Source organism: Homalodisca vitripennis, chromosome 6 (assembly GCF_021130785.1).
Source record: "Homalodisca vitripennis isolate AUS2020 chromosome 6, UT_GWSS_2.1, whole genome shotgun sequence".
Classification (NCBI taxonomy): domain Eukaryota; kingdom Metazoa; phylum Arthropoda; class Insecta; order Hemiptera; family Cicadellidae; genus Homalodisca; species Homalodisca vitripennis.
Window position 1 is genome coordinate 97,625,127 of NC_060212.1, and position 25,328 is coordinate 97,650,454.

A 25,328-nucleotide genomic window follows, 5' to 3' on the forward strand; every position below is an offset into this window, starting at 1 on the left:
ATATATATATATATATATATATATATATATATATTGTTTAGTAAGGTTGGAACTAAACAACCTTGAAAAAAAATTCACCCCAGTTGAAAAAAAATATATATAGTTCTATAGTATTTTTTAAATGAAGTATTTCAGTGTTCAATGTTAAGAGCATAATAATAAAAGAATGAATACTATAAATAATAAATTTGTCATCAGTTGTATTATAGAATATTTTTAAGTCTGGAGAAAGAAATAAGATTTCTAAAGGAGGAATAGAAATGTACTTTTTCGTTAGGCCGTCTGGTTGCCTAGACTTTAATTTACCTAATCCTTTAAGGTAATTTTTATACTTTACTTTTGTAATAATTACGATTACAACATTCTTTGACAGGCTCTTTCAATTCATATTGCATAACTTTAGAGACCGAGATGGGATTTTTTGCTGCTTTACAGACCAGTGGGGCGTAGCCCGGAAGGATTTACAAAATAAGAATAGGCCTGTGTTCATCCTAGGGACCCTAAGAATGTCCATGTAAAATTCGAGTTCAATCGGTTAAATAGTTTATACGTGAAAGAAAAACAAACAAAGGCACTTTTCCATTTATAATATTATTAGGGTAAGGTGCGTTAAATAAACTAGTACAACATTAATATTCTAAATGTTGTTTTCCAAATGATCCATTTACTAATACACAATCAAGTCATCCAGGGGTCCTTTTGTAGCCATACGAGTTGGTCTACTGCAATTGGTCAACTTTCCGAAGCGCTGTCCACGGGAAGGCGTCGGTATCGAATGGCGGCCAAGGAACCATGGGGATGGGGCATACCCCGAATCCCTCTTTCGATATTTCATCGTACCCGTAGATTTGGCAGGTCCACAGGCAACATTTGGTGCTCTCAGTGCACTAGAACACGTTCAATTACTATTAACACCAATAAAGTTAGATAATATTAAATAATCTCAAAAATCAAAATATTTTTATTGCAGCGACACAATGTACATTGTATGGCAAACGTCAATACGGGGTTTCTAAAATTCCAGACATTTATTCAAACAATAAACATTCACAATAATTTTACAATCATGCCTCTTTCATTCATCGCCAATGCAACCCACTTAGTACAGCGGAGTCAGTCTTCTAACTGGGCGGTCTCCCAGTCGAATGCCAAAATCTCATCTGCATTATAGGATGCTTTAGACACCTCAAACGGAGGCAAGTCTTTAATGCCTTAGTCGTTGGAGCATCTTTAATTGAATTGGGCAGTCTGTTGAGGAAATGCACACCTGCTTGCTAGGGTAGGCGTTCGTAAACCACCGTTCTGTGTCTCCCAGTTCGGTAGTTTGCTCTGCCACGTGTCTCATACATGTGTATGTCTCGGCCTCTGGTTTAAGGCACATTTACTCATACAAAAAATAGTTGTTTCCAAAATGTAGAGGCACGGTAGAAGCAACAGCTGCAATTTCTTGAAAGCTTCCCTGCACGACTCTCTAAATTTGATTTTGACGATTACTCGAATTGCTTTTTTTTCAGTCAGAATACTCTTGAAACTGAGTGTTTGCGTAAGCCCCCAAAGGACCACTCCGCAGACCAGATGGGGGTAAATCAAGCCGTAATCAGTACCTGACCCGGACAGTATTTGGCTAAAGATCTCAAAACAAAAATGCCTGAGCAGAATTTTGCGCAAACATGTCAGATTTTTTCCAAGTCAGCACTCGATCAAGGTGCATTCCTAGGAATTTTGAAGAGCTGACTTCTTCCAGCGTGGAGTCAGCCAACAAGTTGGCAGGCCCACACAGGTTGCCCGCAATGCGCAAGACAAAATGCAAAACGTGGTTTTTGAAGAGTTTGTTGTTAGATTGAGGCTGTATTGGACACAGTTGTTTATATCTACCTGATATAATGGCTATCGCGATTATCCAGGGTATTTTTTGAGAAGTATCTTTAGTTAAGTGCTGCTATCAGGAAGAAAGACATCACGAGCTCGACGTAGTTCCATATTAACAAATCGCTTTTGTAGTGGTAATCGGATATTCCTTGTTTCTTATTGACGATGGAAGGTTTGAAAGGACAACAGTATATTGGACATTTGTCATCGTTTTAGGTTATAAAAGGTACAACGTTTCGAGGATTGGAGTCTATCCTCTTCGTCAGTTGGGTGATGGTTCAAACATACCCGAAAGCTGCTTAGATTCCAGTCCAGGGGTTGTCGCTGCACAGTATGCAAGTCTCAACCACAAGCCATTTTGGTTCTGAACCCTTTTCTTTGTCTTCTTTCCTTCCTCCTGTTCTTTATTTTTGTATGTATTAATACCTCCCCTACCTGACGAAGAGGGTGGATTTCAATCCTCGAAACGTTGTGTTATACCTTTCGTAACACATAACCGTGGCAAATGTCCGAAATCCTGTTGTCCTTCCAAACCGGAGATTGATAATTAAAACATGGAGGTAGTGGTTACAGCATATAGCGGTTGGTTAGGCGAATGTATTACAAATATTGTAGAAAATGTTCATTACTTTAAGATCAATATCTTAGATCTTACATCAATATGTAAGAAGATATGTCTGATACGCGGTCAAGGTCTGGTCAATTTATAGGTCCGGGCGGCAGCATTAAGCATACTCTTGCATACTCTGTCTCTAGCGCGTTGTAATAATAATACTAATCGTTTTATTGCATTTAACTATGTCTGACATTGTATCGCAATTGCAAACTTTAATAAATTTTGTAAAATCCATATGAACGTTTTCTAATATTCAGACATACATTTTATAAATTCATACAACGCATCCATTTTGACATCAGATCTAACGTTATTTTTTTCTTGCTTGGTTTCTAAATTTCCCAGCGGCTCATCATGAATTCTTCAACAGAGTAAAACGCTTTAGACACCAGAAGGCGCTTGAGACTCTAGTTTTGATTTGATTTGTGTTACTTGAATTTTTTACACTTTCAGGGAGCCTGTTGATTAGTCTGACACCATCTTGTTGCAGGAGGTGTTGAGACAACGTCAGTCTGTGTTGCTGTTCTGAAGTTGTCCCTGCCTCTGGTTTCACAAGCACACCTCAGAAATATAAAGGCAGGGTAAAGTCAGCAATCCCAGCTCTCTGAAAGATTTCTTGCACGACTAAAGTTTAACTTTCCAATAGCTCTTTCAGCTTTTTTAAGTTTAAAAACTCGCTCCATTTTGCTTTAGGAACAAGCTCCCCAGAGTCTTATTCCATACGCTAAATATGCATGGATAAGGCCTGCACCGAGCACCGAGCTGAAAATCGAGCACTGAGCGCTTAAGTGACTTGTGAAGCAGATTGTCGAGGGTATCAAGATAACCAGTAACATATAAAAGAACTTTAGAATGTTTAATCACGAGAGAGGTAAAAATATCAATAGATAAAACGTAAGCTAAGAGCTAGTATTAACAAGCAAAGTGCAGGTTTCCGCGGCTGGAGCTGCCCTTGACCTTCACCTTGACAGACTGGGTGCGTCTCCCTGATATTGATAACTGTCTTAAAGTGAAGAACAAACACAACATTTACAGCAAATTCGACTAACCATAACAGCCGCAGCGTGCTCTGAATGGGTGACCTCCGCTCCGTTTAGTCAAAAAGTGCCGAGATAGTTTCTCTGAATCATAAACAAAAGAAGATAACACGAAATTGAATTATGATCGTCGAAGTGTAACGGCTTTGTGTTTTTGCCCAGGAAAATATTGTTAAATCTGAGATTTTCTTGTAAATTGTGTTAGTTTTTAATGTTTGAATGATGAAAAGACTATAATCAATAGTATTTGATAACCCGTTAAACTGGTTAACACATTCAAAGTTTAGTGGTGTAATTTATGTACAATGGGGAGAGGTATTCTAACCGAACATTTTCTGAGGTGTCTATCAAGAAACAAGATAATGATGACCTACCCTGTTTCCTGGAATGCGGCATTTGTCCTCCGATGGTGTTATCGGAAGTGGTTGAGGAGTTTCAGTTGAAGACACAGTACGGTAAGGATTTGCCTCTGTTGTGGATAACGTTGATTGAGTTGGAGGAAGTGATGGAGTCAGTGGAGTTCGCGGACGTGGTGGAGTTGGTGGACGTGATGGAGTTGGTGGAGCGGTTTCTAATGAAGGCATAGTGGAGTAGTCATTCAAATCCGTTGTAAATAAAGTTGGATGTGTCGAAAAGCCCGAGGTCGACTGCGATGTGTACGAAGTTGAAGTAAGCTGGGGACTTCCTGAAGGTGGTGGCGTTGATGAAGGTGGTCTAGTTAGTAACCGAGGTGTAGTTGGTGAACGTGGTGGAGTTGCTGGAGTCATGGTTGAGGAAGTGGAGTACTCCGTCGTGGAAACCTGAGTGGGTGTTGATCCAGCTGTGGTGTGGCTGATATCGCACACGAACGAAGAGCCACCCCCTATGTCACGCAAAGAACAACCTCCGCTGCAGCATTCGAAGTCGAAAAAGCACTGCAACACCATTATCAGGTTTACTATAATGCTGTATTAAATTATGATAAAAACAAAGGGTGTAACTGAAATACACCGACAGCTTCAACCCGACAACTTCAAGAAGTTGTTCCTGAGGTGAAAACAAACCAAAACGTTTCTATAAATGCATGTCTTAATATGCATCGTTTTCCGTCTGTCCGTCTTTTTGAGTTTTTTTTATATTAATTTTTTTGTAAACAACGAAAAATTTAAAATTTTCAACATATGCTAATCTATTAAAGATCGTCAATTTAAAAAGAATTTTAGTCTATATAATTTTAAAACAGTGGCTTGTTAAAATCTTTGATCATCAATCTCTTTAAAAACTACTTCCTGTATAAAAAATGTATAGAGTCAAAATTATTTATACATTCATTCTAAAACAAAAAGTACCTTATCTATTGAACTCGCACACGAGATAAAAAAAAACTTGTGGCATTTTTATTAACCTAGTAACATATATTTGCAAATTTCAATTTTTGTTTAATTGACAATCTTTAATAGATATGGTGACAATTTTAACTTTCTACCTTTAATGGTCGTTTATAAAAAATGTACATGTAAAAAACACGGAAAAACGATGCATTGTAGGACATACATTTCGTTTGTTTTGACCCCAGAAACAATCTCCTGAAGTTTGTCGGTGTATTTCGGTTACACCTTGTATATGCTACAAAAAACTGTAATACAAGCCTTGTAATATTGCACAACACATTGGGTCCACCGAACTCGCAAGGACTATAGCTTGATATGCAAATTGCCCAAAAAGAATGAATTAAAATACAATTTGTATTACCAAGAACCAACAAACATTAGTCCAGAGTAAAATCATTTCAATGTTATATTATGAACTATTTTATTTCATAATTGGTCAACATTTATTTTTTGTATATTTAATATGAATAATAATCTGCATTTGCAAATATTCCTTTAGCAAAAAGTATGTTGTGTTGGAAATGACTAAATTTTATTGAACTTTCTTGATTTTATATTCTTCTTAATAATAATTTAAATTACTAATTAAATAACTAATAATTATGTAATTAAAATATTAACTAATTTAGTATAACCAATATCATTATTAAAAATATACTGAATACATTTAATTTTATGTTGAATAGCACCAGCCTAACTGTATAAAATAAAATATTAAAATGTAATTAATTGCTAAGCATACTAATACAACTGTAAATGACTATTTTTTATTGAACTGTCTTGCGTTTATATTCTTCTTAATAATAATAATAATTTAAATTGCCAACTATATAACTAATAACTATGTAATTAAAATATTTAATAATTTAATATAACCAATAATATCATTAAAAACATACTAAATAGATTTAATTTTAAGTTGAATAACAGCAGTATTATAGTATAAAATAACAAAGTAAAATGCAAAAAATTACGAAGCAAACTAATAACTTCATTTCTAAACTGAATAGAAATGCTACGTCTCACACTAAAATGTAATATTTTCGTTCTTGTAGATTAAAATTACTCGTATTTAATTTTTCCTACAGAAATGTATACTGTAACATATTATTACCTGTAGTGATAAAACAATTCAAGTTTCCTATTTTACAAATAAAACTTGTAGATATAAAAAAGAAATTGGAAGACTGCTATAAATCAACAGATCAAATAGCTGTTAGGAAACTATTAGGACAGGTATTCTGCAGGGATCAGCGCTGTGCGACTTTTTATTTTTGGCAAATTAAAGTCTCACGGATTAGTTTCTCTAGGGATTGCACTTAACTCATAATTTGCATTTGGTAAACCCTATCCCCTTGGGCGATGATGGAATTTTAGGCATGACAAGAGAAGGGGACAAAGATAAATAATCCTTGCAAAAGCCAACGCCGTTATGTTTGCCGCATTCTAGATACTAACAGTCAAAATTTTAACTCGACATCACAGAGACACAACAGCTCTACATATCAACTTTTTAAACTGTAAGTAGAAAATGTTAGTTAGTTTTGGAATTACTTTAAAGATAGGAATACATTAGGACTAACATTTCCATAAGCCTACTTTTAATCCAAGCAAAGTAATAAATCTATTTTGATATTTTAGTTAGGCCGTATTGCTAAAGTTAGATTTCATTATTTGTATTACTCAATTATTTTGTTTTAACATTAATTTTGAAAAAGATCTGCAGATATCATATTTAAACAAAATATAAAAATTACACTTACTGAGGCGTCATCAGGTAGACAACTATTGGCATTGTAAAATTGCCAAGACACGAGAACTAGAAATCCAACCGAAGCTTCAGGTGACATATTTAACACTAACACTCTCTGATGGTCTTCACTCTATACGTGAACATAAAAAAGCTATTCCAGAACTAAGACTATTATATTATGCTACTGAGCGTTAAAAACAATAAATTACTTTCTTATCAATTGATTGAATTGATTGTTTTAAGTTAATTACCCATAAACGTGCGTAGGAGGCAGAACGAATGTCAGACTTTCTGGGAACAATACAATGGCAGAACGACTTAGATAACTGGGAGAAATATTATTAGATGCTTGGTTGAACAGGACTACATATACTGGATCAAATTCAATTATATATTGAAACTGAATAGTATCTCTCCTCTGCTAAAAATAATCCTCGTTTTCTATGTCCGCTTACTTCCTTGGCCTTTGGCCTTGACCACGACAACGCAGGGACTGGCGCAACCAATGGTATCTTCTTATTTTCATATTTCATGAGTTGAAAAATTATCATACTAATTCTGTTATGACTTTTGAAGATTTATTTGAGCTCCTAGAAAGCTATTCATATTTACATATATTATAGTTTATTTATTATTTGACATATAAGTTATTATATATTATAAATATTATCATCTTATACTTCAGATCGGAGTGAACGAACTTAAATGTCACCAGTATTGGTGTCCATCTTGACTGTAGCCTCAAAATATATCCGTTACTCTTTTTGGATCCGTATAACTCCGTACATATTGCTTACTCTTTTTGGATTTGTAACTCGTAGCATTGGTTATTATCTTTGTATCCGTAACTCGTAGATATCGGTTACTTTTTTGGATTTGTAACTCGTAGTATCGGTTATTATCTTTGTATCCGTAACTCGTAGATATCGGTTACTTTTTTGGATTTGTAACTCGTAGTATCGGTTATTATCTTTGTATCCGTAACTCGTAGATATCGGTTACTTTTTTGGATTTGTAACTCGTAGTATCGGTTATTATCTTTGTATCCGTAACTCGGAGATATCGGTTACTCTTTTTGGATTTGCAACTCGTAGTATTGGTTATTATCTTTGTATCCGTAACTCGTAGATATCGATTACTTTTTTTGGATTTGTAACTCGTAGTATCGGTTATTATCTTTGTATCCGTAACTCGTAGATATCGGTTACTTTTTTGGATTTGTAACTCGTAGTATCGGTTATTATCTTTGTATCCGTAACTCGGAGATATCGGTTACTCTTTTTGGATTTGCAACTCGTAGTATTGGTTATTATCTTTGTATCCGTTACTCGGAGATATCGGTTACTCTTTTTGGATTTGTAACTCGTAGTATCGGTTATTATCTTTGTATCCGTAACTCGGAGATATCGGTTACTCTTTTTGGATTTGCAACTCGTAGTATCGGTTATTATCTTTGTATCCGTAACTCGGAGATATCGGTTACTCTTTTTGGATTTGTAACTCGTAGTATCGGTTATTATCTTTGTATCCGTAACTCGGAGATATCGGTTACTCTTTTTGGATTTGCAACTCGTAGTATCGGTTATTATCTTTGTATCCGTAACTCGGAGATATCGGTTACTCTTTTTGGATTTGTAACTCGTAGTATCGGTTATTATCTTTGTATCCGTAACTCGGAGATATCGGTTACTCTTTTTGGATTTGCAACTCGTAGTATTGGTTATTATCTTTGTATCCGTAACTCGTAGATATCGGTTACTCTTTTTGGATTTGTAACTCGTAGATATCGGTTACTCTTTTGTATCCGTAACTCGTAGATATCGGTTACTCTTTTTGGATTTGTAACTCGTAGATATCGGTTACTCTTTTTGGAACCGTAAGTCGTAGATTTCGGTTACTCTTCTGAGTTGTAACTCGTAGATATCGGTTACTCTTTTTGGATTTGTAAGTCGTAGATTTTGGTTACTCTTCTGAGTTGTAACTCGCAGATATCGCTGACTCTTTTGGCATCCGTAATCCGTAGCATCAGTTTTTGTTTTTGTATCCGTAATTCGTAGATTACGGTTACTCACTTGGAATCTGTAACTCCGTAAGTTTTGACGGTCTTTTGAGAGATGATAGTAATTGAATAACAAATGTTAGTGTACTGAAGATTGAAAAACACCAAAATCTTTGACCAAAAAGATGAATTAATTTATGACGTAAAAGAGGGATATGAAAACGACTATTAGCGGAGGAACAATAATGAATCTCGCAGTCCATGAAAGGGTGTTTACAGTAACTTTGTTAAAATTCAGGGGCCATGATCTCTTACAATACGTCGAGTAGGGGCATGAAGAAGAATCTACCTATAATTGATGCAGACCTCCCAGCTTCTCTTACCACCTCACTCTTCAGTTATAAGCTTTAAACGATCTCTTAAACTGTTTTCGAAAAGTTTAAACATAGTTCTGAGTGTCACTTTATTCGTTAAAAAAGTTATAAAAAGGCGCATAAAGACGTCTGAACCGCATTGTATAGTAGAGGAGTGTGTGCACAACATTTGCAAAAATACATCTATTAAAATCCTTACATGTAATGTTGGATACTGTAGACTATATATTTTCTATAGAAATCATTTTTCATAATTAATTGAGTGTTGGTATATGTGGCCAATGGCGCAGTGTAGCGGGTAGAGTGGTTATCGCGAGATTACCGAGTCAAGCAACATCGAGTGTGGCTGCTGCTTGGATGGGTAACCGCTGAGCGATCCTGTACCTGCCCGGCCGCTGATGTTGATTCGGAAGCAGGGTGACCTGACGCAAATTCCTAAAAGGAGGGCTTTTGGGGGTGAAAAAGGAACACAGTACTAAATATTCTTATAAACCTTGTGAAAAACTTATACATTATATAAAAAAATACCCACGTTTGGTTTATTTTATTAAATAAATGTTAACAACAATAAATTACTGTTTTAATCAGTTATTTTTGTAATGCAAACAAAAAACATCACATTGGGTTTTGACATATAAATCGAACAATACAAAGAACTCATATTAACTGATATTATTAAAGTGTATGAAATATTATATGATACATTTATTTTGTTAAGTTGCCTAAGATTGAACCAATTATCGTTAAAATTCCTCCTTTAAAAATTATAACTGATTTGAACCCAACATTTTAGAACATTATTAAAAGTAAATTTTGAGTAATAATTTGAATTAATTAATTGCATTTATTTATTTAATTATTAGTAAGCTACACTAACAGACATATATAAAACATTATCACTGTAGCAGAAAAATATATAATATATTATAATAAAATTGACCTATCATTCATAATACACAAATAACAAATCAAGGGGTAGTAGCGCCAGTGCAGCTGAGCGGATTGAAACAACAGTGAGTCAGTGACACTGCAGACAACAGTCAACATACAACTGAATCTAACAGCAGTTCACATGTCATGGCATTATTTATGCGCTGCAATAACTTTTCATAGCCTATCTTTGGGACTGATGCTACTATTTTTGAACATTTAAGCGTTCGCCAAAAACCGGGAATTTTACATAATTTTCAAAAGCCTGGAGGACAGGAGAACAAACATTAAAAAGGAGGACATGTCCTTCCTAGATCCGGACGTCTGGTCACCTTCGGAAGTCACCTTTAAGCTGATAGTCGGTCCCCAGGTTGTGTTAGAGAGGACTTCTTAACCCTAACTTCGCCTGGTAAAATAAGACTTTACTTTACTTTTACTTTTCATACATACATAAAAAGATTAGTTGGAATCGTTTTTGTTACTTTGGTTTGTTGTAATGTCAGTTAATATTTGAGTACTGTAGTTTTCAGTCTTATTTTATACTGTATTTATTGACTTAGCCTAAGTTATTCTGAAAAGTAGTCTGTAAACTGAGAAACGCTTCGAGTTCAAGGGGCATTTTTATTTATTATTTATATTCAAGAGCGTGTATATAATAGTTTTCTTCAAGGTATTGTGTTTCTACACTTTACAATATATATTAGAGGAGTTGGACACAAAAAAGATCCCTAAAAAAAAGCTTTTTTCTCACAGGCTATTTAATATTTCACCTTGATCTCCGTTTATATTACTTACAACGTAAAAAATAGAAAAGATTTAAACCTCAACGTGAAAGTGTGTTGTGAGTGTAGGCGGCTATAGTGAAACTACATTGAGTTTTATCCCGTAAGATAGTTCTTACGTTAAACCTGAAAACACTTCTAAGCCTATTGGTCGCTGTATCGTGGGGGATGAGGAAAGTTTAATCACTAAAGTACAAAAAAGTCCCCCCAAAAAATGCAAAGTTTGGATGCAAATTAAGTACACTTTACAAAGAGATCTATTGCATGATTCTGTTAGTGTGTTATAGTGTGTGAGATTTAATACTGTCCTCATAGGGGTAAATTCAAGATGGCCGCCAGTGCAATGCCTGCACGTATGTTTTGCCAACACCACCTTGGTAACAAGGCCTGACAGCTCTGACGTCATTAAGAGGGAACGCTAGTTAGTGGTCGGGCGAGAAGCGCCTCCGCTTTTAACTTGGGGCTGAAGTTTAAAACTGCGTTATAAATAGAAACTCATCTCAGACGCGGAAATGTTTCATCTAACGAACTTAAATTTAGTGTCTCAACCGTAATGAATTGTTGCAAAAATGATTATCTATTGATAATAATAGTTTATAATTTGTATTCAGTATATATCGTTTTATTGGAAATTTCTGTACTCTTAAGTGTGTTATGAGCATTTATATGAACATTACTCAAACAAGTTATGCTTACTTGAGTATTGGTATCGGATAGCATGAAAACCGAAACATAATACATTAAGTTTTATGTAAATAAGTCAATGAAAAGTTCAAATTTTTTAATAACCTGAAAATTGATAAAATATACTTCTATGAGTTCATGGTGAGACATTGCCAAATCTTGTAAATACATCTTAATAATATTATAAATGCGTAAATGCCTTTGTTTGTTTGGTTTATTTTCACGCGTAAACTACTCAACCGATTGTACTGAAATTTTACACGAACATTCTTACGATTCCTGGGATGAATATAGGCCTATTCTTATTTCGAAAACCCCTCCGGGCTATATCCCACTGGCCTTCAGAGCAGCGAAAATTCCCATCTTGGTCTCTAAAGTTGTGTAACATTAATTGAATGAGCCTATCAAATATAATCAACTGTTCTGTGTAACATGGTTTATTATTTTAAGTTTGTTTAGCTTTATAGTAATAAATTGTCTAAAGAGTAGTCATAAATGTTCACATATATTTAGATTACAGCGATTAGGTAAGTACTAATCTACATTAGATAATGTCCTAAAACATAAGATGGTCAGAATTTGACTCCGAAGGCTCCCTTTGAAGCAGTCGACAAGAACTATGCTAGATGAAATTTTGCTGGAAAGTTTGAACTAATGTTCCAATTCCGGCTCTAAATATTCTAAAATATTAAAAACATTTTACTATTAATTTAAAGATATATAAAATCCATATTAGTTCTCTTTTGACAGAAATAGGATTCTCTGATCCATGATATATACTGTCGACCGAGAAACAAAACCAAATTAACTATGGAACATAGTATAATATACTAAGAACGAAGTAAATTATGATGACTATAATTATTAAACTTTTGACGTATTTTCTTGATAGTGGCAACAAAGCAAACTCAACATTGGCGACGGAAATATAATTCACTCGAACCAAACGTGTTCACACAGTTGCAAAACATACAAAATTGAACACGAAGCCGCGGGTAACTGCTAGGATAAGATATAGTTTTTTATTTTATTTGCTAAACGCAGGCTTTGATAAATCATGCAGTTTCACTATTATTAGTTTTGTGGTTCAATAACACTCGTAGTTGCCTCCAATCCTGGACCATACAATGCTATAAGGAATGTTAATCACAACACCTATGCTCCTATCACTCTTTATAAGTGTTAGTATAAGAGTTTTGATTTTGTTTATTTATTTCTCTAATTTCATTGTTGTATTTAGGTTAGGCATCGTGTTTCTTTTTATAATAGGCAATAGTATGAATACTGTTAGAACTTAATATAACACTAACAATAATATAATATAATATAACGATATCAACAAAAACAATATAAATAGCATCAACGTGGTTTGGTATTCGAAAATAATTCTTATGAGTGCAGTGTTGTAAAGTATGCGTCCATGCCTGTTTTTGTTCCTCTCTGTCTGTCCCCAGTCATGTACAGTAGTGTCGTCTGGTCGAAACGGTTTCAGTTAGGTTATGTTTATGTTATGTTTCGTCACCGTTTGTGTGCAGTAGATTTAGTTGCCTTTTCGTCGTGAGTGAGTAAAGGGATGTAAGTGATGGATACTATAAGAATGTAAAAAGTTATATTCATTGCGTTATGTCATATCTATCTATTTATTTCTCTTAGATATGTTATACGTTCCTTATATACGTCGATATCTGTATCTTTGATGACACCTATAATCGTATTTGGTGTATGTTTTTTCGTATTTGTGTTTAAGCATTTAGTTAGTTATTTATTTTATTTAGTTAGTTATTTATTTTATTGTGACGCTTTCAATCCAGCAACGCTGGTCAATGAAGAAGACATCAGGTAATAATATTAGCTGCAATTTAAGAACTAGATCGTCCATATATGTCATTGAATGGAAATTCTAGAGTGAAATGGTCCAGAGTTTAATTCTAATTCTAGGCCATCAGTTAACTATTTACATTTTCATTAATCTCAATCTGTTTGCACATTATACTTAAAAGTTCAAATAGGCAACAAGTTAAACTATTAAGTTAATAAATTCTTGTTTTAATGGTCATTTGATTTTCATAAACTGAATTTCACCAGAGAAATAATTTTGGGTTATTACAACATAAATGGAACTGAAACAAATATATTGGCAGAAACTACCCTAATCACAACATAACCTAAAAGTTTAGACGTGTACATTAAGACAGTGATAGGATAGCAGGATTTCGGACATTTGCCATCGTTATGGTTACAAAAGGTAAAACACAACGTTTTGAGGATTGGAATCTATCCTCTTCGTCAATTGGGGCAGGTATTATTAGTATATACAAATTTATATGCATTAATGTACAAATTTGTATGTATTTGAGGTATTTGTATGTACTAATACTTCTCCCTCCTGACGAAGAGGATAGTTTCCAATCCTCGAAACGTCGTGTTATACCTTTTTGTAACCATAAAGATGGCAATTGTCAGAAATCATGTCATCCTGTCTAACCTTCCATCGTCAATTAACTAACTTTAAACAAAGAGAAGAGAGCAATACTGAAAGTTACTTGAGTTTGTTTCAAAATTTAATCTACCTACTTAATTTTCTATTTGGTTACATGTTCATAATGAATTGGCTAATGACGAAGAATACTAAAAACATTTGTTAATGTGTACGCTTTTACTTTCAGTTAGCAGTTTTAAAATAAGCAAAAGACTTGAAAACGGTGTTAATGTCTACTTACAATAAGTCATGCTATGGTTTTAAAAGTTTCACGATAATTTAATTTAATTAGTGTTAGTAATGTTCGATTCCAACTTTGAAACAAAAATTGCTACAAAGTAAGAACGTAGCCAGCAAAAAAACTTTGGGGTGAGGGGTCCAGACAACTAATATTTTTCCATAGTGATCAGAGAGTAAGGCCCCATTTTGTTCATTAAAAAGTTCTTTGTTGACAACGATATTTCAGCAATACATGTCACTAATACTGAATTATTTAAATAATAATATTCGTTTACTAAAAAAATGAAAATTTGGGGGGATAATGTTATGTATACGTGCCTATTTATTTATTCAACAATCTTGAAATTGTTCCTTATATCTTAGGTTATGTGAGGGGAGAGCAGAGAAAGGGGTGAGGTTTCACTAGAATATAAATGTGATGGTAAATCTATCGGAAATATGAAGCGTGAACACGATATGTGATTAATGTTAGTCAGAGAACAAAAATTGCATCACAAGAAAAACAAACCTCATAAGGACTTTCAAAGAGAAGAGAGAGGAAGTAGAAAAATAAATTCAAAGTTAGGCATTGGAGTGTTTGTCTACGATGTTTTAAGTTAAAAATTATATCCGTATTAAACAAAAGTACTGTATAAGCTAAATTTAAAACATGTATACAGTTTATTTTAAAGGTTTTGAGAACATTATTTTGCCAACCAGTGTTATATGTATAAAATATGTTAATTGAAGTAGGTTACAACTTATGTCTTGAATGTGTAAATTTATTTTACCTTTTAATCTTTTAGATATTTTCATAGTCAGTTACCTAATAAAAATATGTATGTTTACTTTAATCTAGATGTATTATTTACAGTGTTGAAAATAAAACAATATTTTTAAATGAAAATTAGAAATTACTTGTAAGAAAGTACCATAAATTCTTCATTGTTCAAGCAAAAGACAATTTACAACACTAAATATAAATACAAAACAACATAACACAATTAATAGGCATTTTAATATATTGTTGTTTAGTTTTCATAGAATCTTTTATTCCATATTTGTCTACGCGTGTTTCAAGTTTGAGGCAAATTCATTAATTTCTTTAAAATAATACAATTAACCTGCCATCCCAAAAATAAAATTAAAAATGTAATAAAATGTAACCACTGTGACCATGCAATAACCATGCCCTTTCCAGTAGGTACAACAGGCTATTAAACATAAGTGCAATACAATTTATCAGCAAAGAAGGAACAAACATTTTTAATAAAGTTAATCTTTATTTGTATTATTATCTTAGAAAGTTCCTTTGAAGTTTTTCATTTTGACTCGTTCGATTCTTCTTTTGAAGCATTCGATTTCTCTTTCGATTCATTCGATTTCTCTTCTGAGCCATTCGATTTTTCTTTGGATTCATTCGATTTCTCTTCTGAGCTATTCGATTTCTCTTTCGATTCATTCGATTTCTCTTCTGAGCCATTCGAGTTCTCTTCCGATTTTCCCAATTGTTCACTGTCTTCGACCACCTCGGCAGGAATCATATTCCAAGGGAAGGCGTTGCGGTCGAAAGGTGGCCAGGGGACCAGTGGTACAGGACATACCCCCACACTATGGCCCAGTTTGGAGTCCAATTTGTATATTTGGCAAGTCCATGTGCAGCACCCCATTGTGTCCGTACACTAGAACATGCCCAGTAAATATCCACACAAAAGGAAATAATGTTTTTCTTAAAATTCAGTAAATCTTTAAAAAGTAAAAACAAAATATTAAATAAAATCCCAGTGGTCTCAGTTATTTTTATAAATGATAGAGACACTCTCCGTCAAGCCAACAAGTGGAGACTAGCAACTTGGACTTCAACGTTTAATATTTCATCCATTAAGTAAGAAAATGTTAGTAACCATAGAGTAAGGTGAGCCTAAACGAATTGATGGAAGAGAAAACGCAAAATCATTACTGTGTCAGATAAAAACAAATACTTACTATGCTGCCTGGGATGCGACATTTCCCGTTCCAAGGTTCAGTCGGATATAGAGGAGTGGAAGTCGTGGACTCTGTTGTGGGTGGAGTTGTGTAATCCCAATAATCAGTCGATTCTATTGTGGATGGAGTTGTGTAATCCCAATAATCAATTGATTCTGTTGTGGATGGAGTTGTGTAATCAAAATATTCTGTTGATTGTGTTGTGGATGGAGTTGTGCAATCCCAATAATCCGTCGACTCTGTTGTGGATGGAGTTAAGGAGTCCACAAATTCCGTTGACTTTATTGATGGTGTTGTGTAGTTCGTTTCCATTGGCCCTACAGTTGGAGGCGGGCTTATTGGTGGTACGGTAGAATCGCCAGTCTTGTTCTTACAGAAGAAAAGCCACGTGCACACTCCACGGCAACAGTCAGTATTGAATAAACACTGAAACAACATTAATATTAGTTCGTTTTATGTCTACTTCAAAGTAAAGTATATGGCCCAAATGCCGTCCAGTTCCTAATAACCCCCAGCGAGACCTAGGCCTGAATAGGTCATTTTGATTGGCCGAGTGAAAGAGATGGTCAATTTGTATTTCTGCCCGCACGATACCTTAAGAACAAACAGACTTCAAATTTTGCATGAAACTTCATTTCTATAAAGGAAACGCCAAGTTCGATGACGGTACATGTCACTCATTGGGATTTGGCTGAGCGTTAGCGAACGTTGCTACATCCATGATGGCAAAGACAAATTTCAGGATAAATAAATTAGTAGACAAACTTATTAAAATCATGCGTTATTTTAGCATATTGCATAACAATACATATACCTAAAATAGAAGATTTACGTGAAACTTTAGCGAAGTATATTACGCAAAATTTGGTGCAGCGTAGTCCTGACGTGTTATTGTGCAAAAATTTCACGTAAATCGAAAATTAGAGCAATTTCTTGTATTTACAGAGATTCTTTTCCAAGAGTTACATTCTCGGTTTTTACGGCTGAAATTTACATAGTTTGTCAACATTACAAAGTGTTGTTACAGTAATACATTACTAGTATTTATTATTAGGATAATTTAACCAAGTAACGCGGATTAAAACATTAACTTTTATTTATATGTTAAAGTAAAACTTACTGAACTTCCCTCAGGTGCACAACCCTTCACATTTAAAAACTGAATTACAATCAAAATCGTGACACCAGCAATGGCAGAGACTGACATTTTAACAATGAGAGTACAATCGGTATTGTGCAATCAGTTGTCAAGCTTTTTATATGGATTTGGCCAGAACAAAGAATGCTATTGTACCTCCTCTAGAGTCATGATGCGAAACAATTAGTTTCACAGTCTACTAGCGAATTCTATTAATTTCTGAACATACGAGACAATACTGATTTATAATGCACGGTAATTAATTAAATATAATAAATTTTTCACGCTATTAGCTGAAGATAATTAATTTAGTTGTACAGTTGAGTTATATTTTTATGATAAGGTTTTGATGCACTATTACTGTGCCATCCGGTAGTACTGTTTTTAAGTTTCTTATTTAAAGTAAGGAATGATTAGGTTCAACACAAAGCTAGTTAAAAGTTTTAGATAAAAGGAAGTTATTTTTTAAATACAGAGAAGTTCTTTTTTTAAACACAAGGAAGTTCTTTTTAAACACGTTTTCTTGACGGTACTTCAATATAAAGAATAACATGATTTAGAACATTTAGCACTGTCATGTATTTTAAGAATAATCACTAAATTTCGAGGATTGGAATCTGTTCTATCCTTCAGATGTAAAATGATAATATATATATATATATATTATTAAAAATAATTGATAATATAAATATTTTTAGTTTATATTTTATTAGGAATCCGTTCTTTCCTTCAGATGTAAAATGATGGTATATTTTAAATATAGAAATATACACATCATGGAATCATTAAAAAAACAGTTTATACTATTCTGAAGTGGGCCGGAAACGTTTTAACGTTTTTAATTACTTTCGTATCATAGAACACAAGCAAGAATAAAGGAAGATATTCCGATGCTGCTATTTATTCAATTTTTGGATGTTAACTGCTCGTTGAAAACCTGGGCCTGGTAAATCTACATTAACTCAGTTATTAATTAAATCGATTTACAGAATTATGGTGCCATTTTATTCGTGATAATATTTGTATAACTTATTTGTTTAACTGTTAATACGTATGATATTTTTAAGTAATTGGCCATATTACCATAAACATTTTACCAACAATTGTTAAAATTTTATTTGTTAGTGTTTAATATATTAATTTTTAAACACATACAGGCAAACATACGGAAAACCCAGCACCAGAGACCCATATTATATTGTGAAATTTGTTTAGTATGACGTGGTATAAAAATGAAATATAACTTTGTCCAGAGGGTAACGGAACACCCTGTAGAACCTCCCAGACTATGGACACACGTGAACTTCGGGAGTTCTCGATTTCTTAAAACTCCTGACATCTAGAATTTACCAGTCTTCAGAAGTATATGGACTGTTAATATACCTTTCGTGAGAGCGAGCTTCTAGCTCCACTATAATATGCCTATGGAGGCTTCCAGCCACTGGAATATGCCTATGGAGAGTTCCAGCCACTGGAATACGCCTATGGAGACTTCCAGCCACTGTAATACACCTATGGAGGCTTCCAGCCACTGGAATACGCCTTTGGAGGTTTCCATACCCAGCAGGGATCACTTCTGGCTAGTTTATACCTTCCAGTTAAACCCACAAAAACTCTGGGCACAGCAAAAACCGATGTGTCACTTAAATCTGGGCAACCTTATGGATGTCCAGGAGCGGCACATCAATAACCGGCAAATGTCGAGACTCTGGGGTTCATGGGCAATTCGATAGGTCTGATCTACTGTGGGAGATAACTGTTGGAGTTGGTGGGGTTTGTTCCCTAACCTCAGGGGTTCTTGGTAGCCTCAGCAAGGGTGTGGCACCCCCTACCTACTTTGACTGGATAAGCTGGTTCAGTGCTGGCCTCCCCTTCTTCCGTGGAGACATTGTAATGTAAGTACCCTAATTCTTCCTCGTTGATCTCGATTCTTCTTCATACAGCGCTACTCTCAAACCTTACTCATCCTGAATATCCTGTCACTCCGGAAGCAGCGCAAAGGTTCTTACAGGACTAAGTGCAATTTAAAAGATTCTTGTCCTAAGAGAAAAAAAAATATATATGAGGCTTACAGCCACTTGAATATGCCTATGGAGGATTCCAGTAAATGGAATACGCCTATGGAGGCTATGGAGGCTTCCAGCCACTGGAATACGCCTATGGAGGCTTCCAGCCACTGGAATATGCCTATGGAGGCTTTCAGCCACTGGAATACGCCTATGGAGGCTTCCAGCCACTGGAATACACCCATGGAGGCTTACAGCCACTAAAATACACTCATGGAGGCTTCCAGCCACTGGAATACGCCTATGAAGGCTTCCAGCCACTTGAATATGTTCTATTAAATTTTTTGTTTAAATTCAAACATGAATAAGAAGTGTAGTTATAGTTGAGCAGAAAATGCCTTTGACCTTTGAGAGCGACTCTCTTCCTAAAAATGCACTGAATAATTAATATCATGGGTTAATATTTGTTCCAAACAATTTCCAGAACAATTAGATTGCAGTCCAAATATCCCTACGAAGTCCAGGATTGTTGTGATGAAACAGTGTTGGACCTGAGGACGCAACTGTGTAATAATCCTTATAAACGTTTATTCAATTCAATTTCTGTATTAATTTAGGTTAAACTCGTGGCTTACAAGGGCGTCCAGGTATGTTGTAAAAGAAGGAATTTTGGCTCTGGGATTGATTTTGGGCCTGAGGGATGACCCTTTTGTCTCCAAAACCACTCCACTATCGTAGCTTATTATATTTTGTTCATGTAATGTTTCTACCGATTTTGGCCAGAAGTCGGTTAGTAGACGTCTTGAGTACTTGGATAGAAGAGGTTTTTGGTCTAGGACTATGCCCCCATCAGTTTAATTAGTCCCAATAACGAAGTTAAAATTGACATTTAATTTGAAAAATTCCATACAAGTTTTCGTAAAACCCCTCTAAGAATTTACGTAATAATGAGGATAAATAAAGGTTTTTTTACGCAACACATTATAATATGATGAGTGAAAGTACTTACGGACTCATTATGGACAAATACTCAAAGTAATTGGTAACGGGATAGTTTACGGACAGAATGGCTGATATTACTAGAATTGTCACTTTTACTCATCTACACACAATTGCGTTTATAAATTATTTAAAAATATTTCATGAAATTACTAAGGGCTTCTAAAAACACTCAGATCAAAATATAAAGAAGAGCGGATACTTAAAGTCATCTTTTTAACAATACAAAAGTTGGGAAATTGATTATCGACGACTCTATATGAAACTAAAAAAATGAAGGAGACCCAAAAACTCCAGTTAGTTGTAGGTAATATAGGAGTTCATCTTGCCACAAATGTTTATTATTCAATCATAACTGTGTAATAAATACTCTAAAACTTCCCTTACATTGGCTATGGACATATGCAGGATGAATATTCAAAATCATTGAATACGTTGTGTTTGGAGGTCAGGAAACACATGTTCACGTAAATCTTATTATTATTTAGCTAAATATAAGAACACTAGCAGCTACCGGCGGCGGTTTCACACGCAATTTCGTAAGTTTTGCACCTGTATGAGCACTTCTGGATTGAGTTAATTTTATTTTGCGACGCCAAATGTTGAGTTTGATTTCTTCCCACAATCAAGAAAATATGTTAAAAAATGTATATTTATTGTCATTTTAATTTACTCTGATCTTAGTAATTTTGTTCCAAAGCTGATTTGGACCCTCTTCCAATCAAGAAAATATATATACGTACATAGCTCTGAAATCGCTACTTTTGTCAAAAGACAACTTAGACAGGTTTCATAAGTCTTTAAATGTACAGTAAAAGACTACATGGTCTCCTATATCTGTACTGCTATAAGACACTTTTCTTATGTTTAGGACTTGTTCTAAGGTAGATTAGTACTTGCCTAATCGCTGAAATCTAAATAGGTGTTAAATATTATGGTTACTCACCATAAATGTAAAAAAAATAAAAATAAAAACAATGTTTACACATAACAGTTGATTACATTTGACAGGCTCATTCATTTAATATTACATAACATTTGACACCAAGAAGGGATTTCCGTTAGTATAAAGACCAGTGGGGCGTAGCCGGAGAGATTTTCGAAATAAGAATAGGCCTTCTTCCCAGGAATCGCAAGAATATGCATGTAAAATTTCAGTACAATGGGTTAATTAGTTTAGGCGTTAAAGTAAAACAAAGTCACTTTCACATTTATAATATTAATAAGATTAGGATGTAATTTCTCACACACATACACACATTTACATACTTGTAGTGGTTTTCTAAACCAAACTACCAGCAAAGTTGGCAAAAGTTTCTAAAATATCGAATAGCGGTTCAAGTAAGTCAATGGGTTTTATCAGTGAACAAGGTTCATGCGTACCTTTACCAGGTAACTGTTCCGATAAGACGTAGATTATAAACATCGATTGCTGTGTTCAAACAACCGGAACATTAAAATAATGAACAAATCGACTGCTTTAAACCTGCAAATGACAAGGCTGAACCGTATTAGAGATGGAATAAATCGGTAAGAACCTGTAACCGTTACTTTTGATACCGTTACTCGGCGATACTGAGTACAAACTCTGGATACTTCAGTATTTCCGTACTGGTAACGTTTTAAATACTGAATAATTGAAATCATTATTTCCGTACTGGTAAGGTTTTAAAGGGTCTTTTTCGTTTAAGGGCCAGCACAAAAGACCCTAGCTTGCCTATTCAAAACTCAGATCACGCGATGCTTGCCCGCTGCGCAGCGCTTAGAAAAAAAATTAACTCGAGCTTGCAAAGTCCAAGCCCAGATCAACTCACCACGCTTTATTGAACAAGAAAAACTAAGTATAACTCACGCAGGCTTCATTACAGGCAAAAGATAAGCGGCGCGCGTTTATCACTGATAAGATAAGACGAGTTTATACTAAAAGTAGTACCTGGACTACTGCCCTACGAACTAATAACACCAAAAAAAAAACGATTAAATGCACTGTCAGTAAGGTATAGTATGTTTGTAAGGTGCTGGCCCTTAAACGAAAAAGACCCGTTTTAAATACTATATACTCTAAATCAGTATTACAGTATTTGTAACGTTTTAAATACTGTATACTTGAAATCAGTATCGAACACACAATTTTGTAATTGCTTTGATGTAATTAATAGTATTCAAAAGTACAACGCAATTATGTAAAAAATAGTTAATTAACAACATAATTTATTATTATTAAAAAGTTTATACTTTTTGAGGTGTAATTAATGAATTGTACTATAGATTGAACTTCTGCTTCTTTTAATAGAGTCAAATGGGCTGTTACACTAGGTATTCTTTAAGGTTATGGTTCAGTTCTATTTTAGAAGTCATTTAAATTTCTTTGGTGCATTTTTTGTACATTAACACGGTTTTGTACTAATAAAAAATTAAATAATCTCTCATTTGAATTAAAAGCATAAAATATCTAATCATAGTTTATACAATTAAACACTTTTAACTCAATGTATTATATGAATCATTTAGTTTTCTTTGAAAAAATGTATTTATTACTCAATAACTAATTCAAGAATATCACACTGACACCGGGTTGATAAGTAATTTAGATTGTGATAAAGCAATATTTTGCAGTTGGAGCGTTATGATCGCGGTATTTATTTTGTAATTGTCAGCCTCAAATCAGTATTTCATTATTCGGTATCAGTGGTTTATGCGTACTTCAGGGCTAGTAAAGTAACCAGTACTAGAAAATATCTGTATCTTGTAACCATACGGAGTACTAGATACAAAGTGTTTGTCATCAGTATTTTTGGTTCTCAGTAACCGTTACAAAGTACTGATTACTGAAACACAGTCTCATCCTTACCCTGTATACGAAGAATCAACAGGGACGAATATACCTCGTGCAAAGATTGCTAAATTCGCATATCCGAAGCGTTCCTCAATGCCGATCTATTTTCGCGCGATGTGGTTTCAATTGGCAAGACTGAACCAGCCCGGGACCAGCGCAACAATGAGCATGTGGCGCGTGTGCCAAGGTCAACTCCAAGGTCGTACTTGACCTGCCTCATGTCTACTGCGAAACTACGCCTACTTCAGTCGCGTCATCTGCGCGGCTCACACTCAAGGTTAGCGAAAATAACTTCTCTTCTCATACGTTATGTGTACAGTATACAAGCAACGTTTCTCTGTAGTAACAGTTACTCGTATTAACGTAGTTATTTCAACTAATTTTCTGTTACATCAAGTCAAAACTATAAACATAAACATGTTATGCTAGGTTAACTTCAAAGCGCCGCGAGTGATCTAATACAGAACCCTGTTCAGTACCGGTTTCGAGTCACTAAAACTCATCTTCAAGTTGCTATTAGTAATAGTGTTGTCATTACATTAAGTACTTTAAATGTTTAGAACCAGCGTTTAAACCAATAAACCGGTGCTACAGAATATCGAAGGTCTCCAAGAAAGAACACAACGAAAGTCTCATCAACACGGTCAAAAAATAAACAATAAATGAGTTTGTTTACTACTATTCTTAATTTCCAATTTACTCGTTGCCATTACGATTACGCATAAGAAGATCAACATTAATGTTGTAGAATTTAATTTTACTTTGATTTCGACGTTTAACCCCAAAATCGATACAGTTGTTCTTTAAACCCTACATGCTTCAAGTCTCAAAGACATTTCTTTCAAGCATTATAGATGGGCGTACGGACGGACGGACAACGTTATATTTTTAAGAAGGTCCTGCCGGATAATAAAACACAGATAAAAACACGAACCACAAGAGTAAAATTTGGACAAATTCCTACTAGCATTATTTATTTTTGCTTGAGCTCCTGACAGTGAAGAACAGCTATTAACAAAATACTTACGGGAGAAGTAGGGGGATAAAACTCTTTACAGTTTAACAGATGATTATCAGATGGGGAGTACGCATTTCATTGCAAAAACATTCTAGGTAGACTCGGAGCCAGATAATGCCCCCACAGTATCCACCACTCGTGTCTTATTCTCTGAGGCAGCAATATGAGCTTCACTGAGTGGAATAAAATGATCATCACACCAGCAGGGAGTATGCGAAGTCAGGTAATCCACCTACAGCATCCACCACGCGTTTCTCATTCTCTGAGGCAGCAATATGAGCTTCACTGAGTGGAATAAAATGATCATCACACCAGCAGGGAGTATGCGAAGTCAGGTAATCCACCCACAGCATCCACCACGCGTTTCTCATTCTCTTTGGCAGCAATATGAGCTTCACTCAGTGGAATAAGATGAGCATCAGACCTGCAAAGGAATATGTAGAGTCAGGTAATCCATCCAAAGCATCCACCACTCGTTTCTCATTCTCTGTGGCAGCAATATGAGCTTCACTCAATGGAATAAAATGATCATCAGACCTGCAAAGGAATATGCGAAGTCAGATAATCCACCCACAGCATCCACCACTCGTTTCTCATTCTCTGAGGCACCAATATGAGCTTCACTTAGTGGAATAAAATGATCACCAGACCTGCAAAGGAATATGTAGAGTCAGATAATCCACCCACAGCATCTACCACTCGTTTCTCATTCTCTGAGGCACCAATATGAGCTTCACTTAATGGAATAAAATGGTCACCAGACCTGCAAAGGAATATGTAGAGTCGGGTAATCCATCTATAGCATCTACCACTCGTTTCTCATTCTCTGTGGCAGCAATATGAGCTTCACTTAATGGAATAAAATGGTCACCAGACCTGCAAAGGAATATGTAGAGTCGGGTAATCCATCCATAGCATCTACCACTCGTTTCTCATTCTGAGGCACCAATATGAGCTTCACTCAATGGAATAAAATTATCATTAGACAGGGAGTATGCAGAATCAGGTAATTCATTTACAGCACCCACCACTCGTGTCTCTTTTTCTGAGGCACCCATATGAGCTTCAATCAATGGAATGGGCAAATCCTTAAATAAATTATGAATTCAGTTGGAAGTGCTCCTCCTCCTCAAGATTGGCTAGAAGGAACTCTCCAAAGATTTGTCCCGAAGACTAAGATGTGCGAACGTTGCCTGTCTAACCTGAATAAGAGTTTTTATATTTTGGGAGACG

At 34.9% G+C, this 25,328-nt stretch overlaps 1 protein-coding gene across 1 annotated transcript; it reads right to left on the reverse strand.

The window, feature by feature from the left end:
- Positions 1 to 629: 629 nt before the first annotated feature.
- LOC124365239 (mucin-2-like) lies at positions 630 to 17,396 on the reverse strand. The gene is made up of 4 exons (XM_046821202.1): positions 17,219 to 17,396; positions 16,099 to 16,524; positions 3,897 to 4,436; positions 630 to 887 (listed from the first exon to the last, which is right to left on the reverse strand). The coding sequence occupies exons 1-4, from the start codon at positions 17,303 to 17,305 to the stop codon at positions 720 to 722; spliced, it is 1,221 nt and encodes a 406-aa protein (XP_046677158.1). The 5' UTR covers positions 17,306 to 17,396; the 3' UTR covers positions 630 to 719.
- Between the last annotated feature and the right edge of the window lie 7,932 nt (positions 17,397 to 25,328).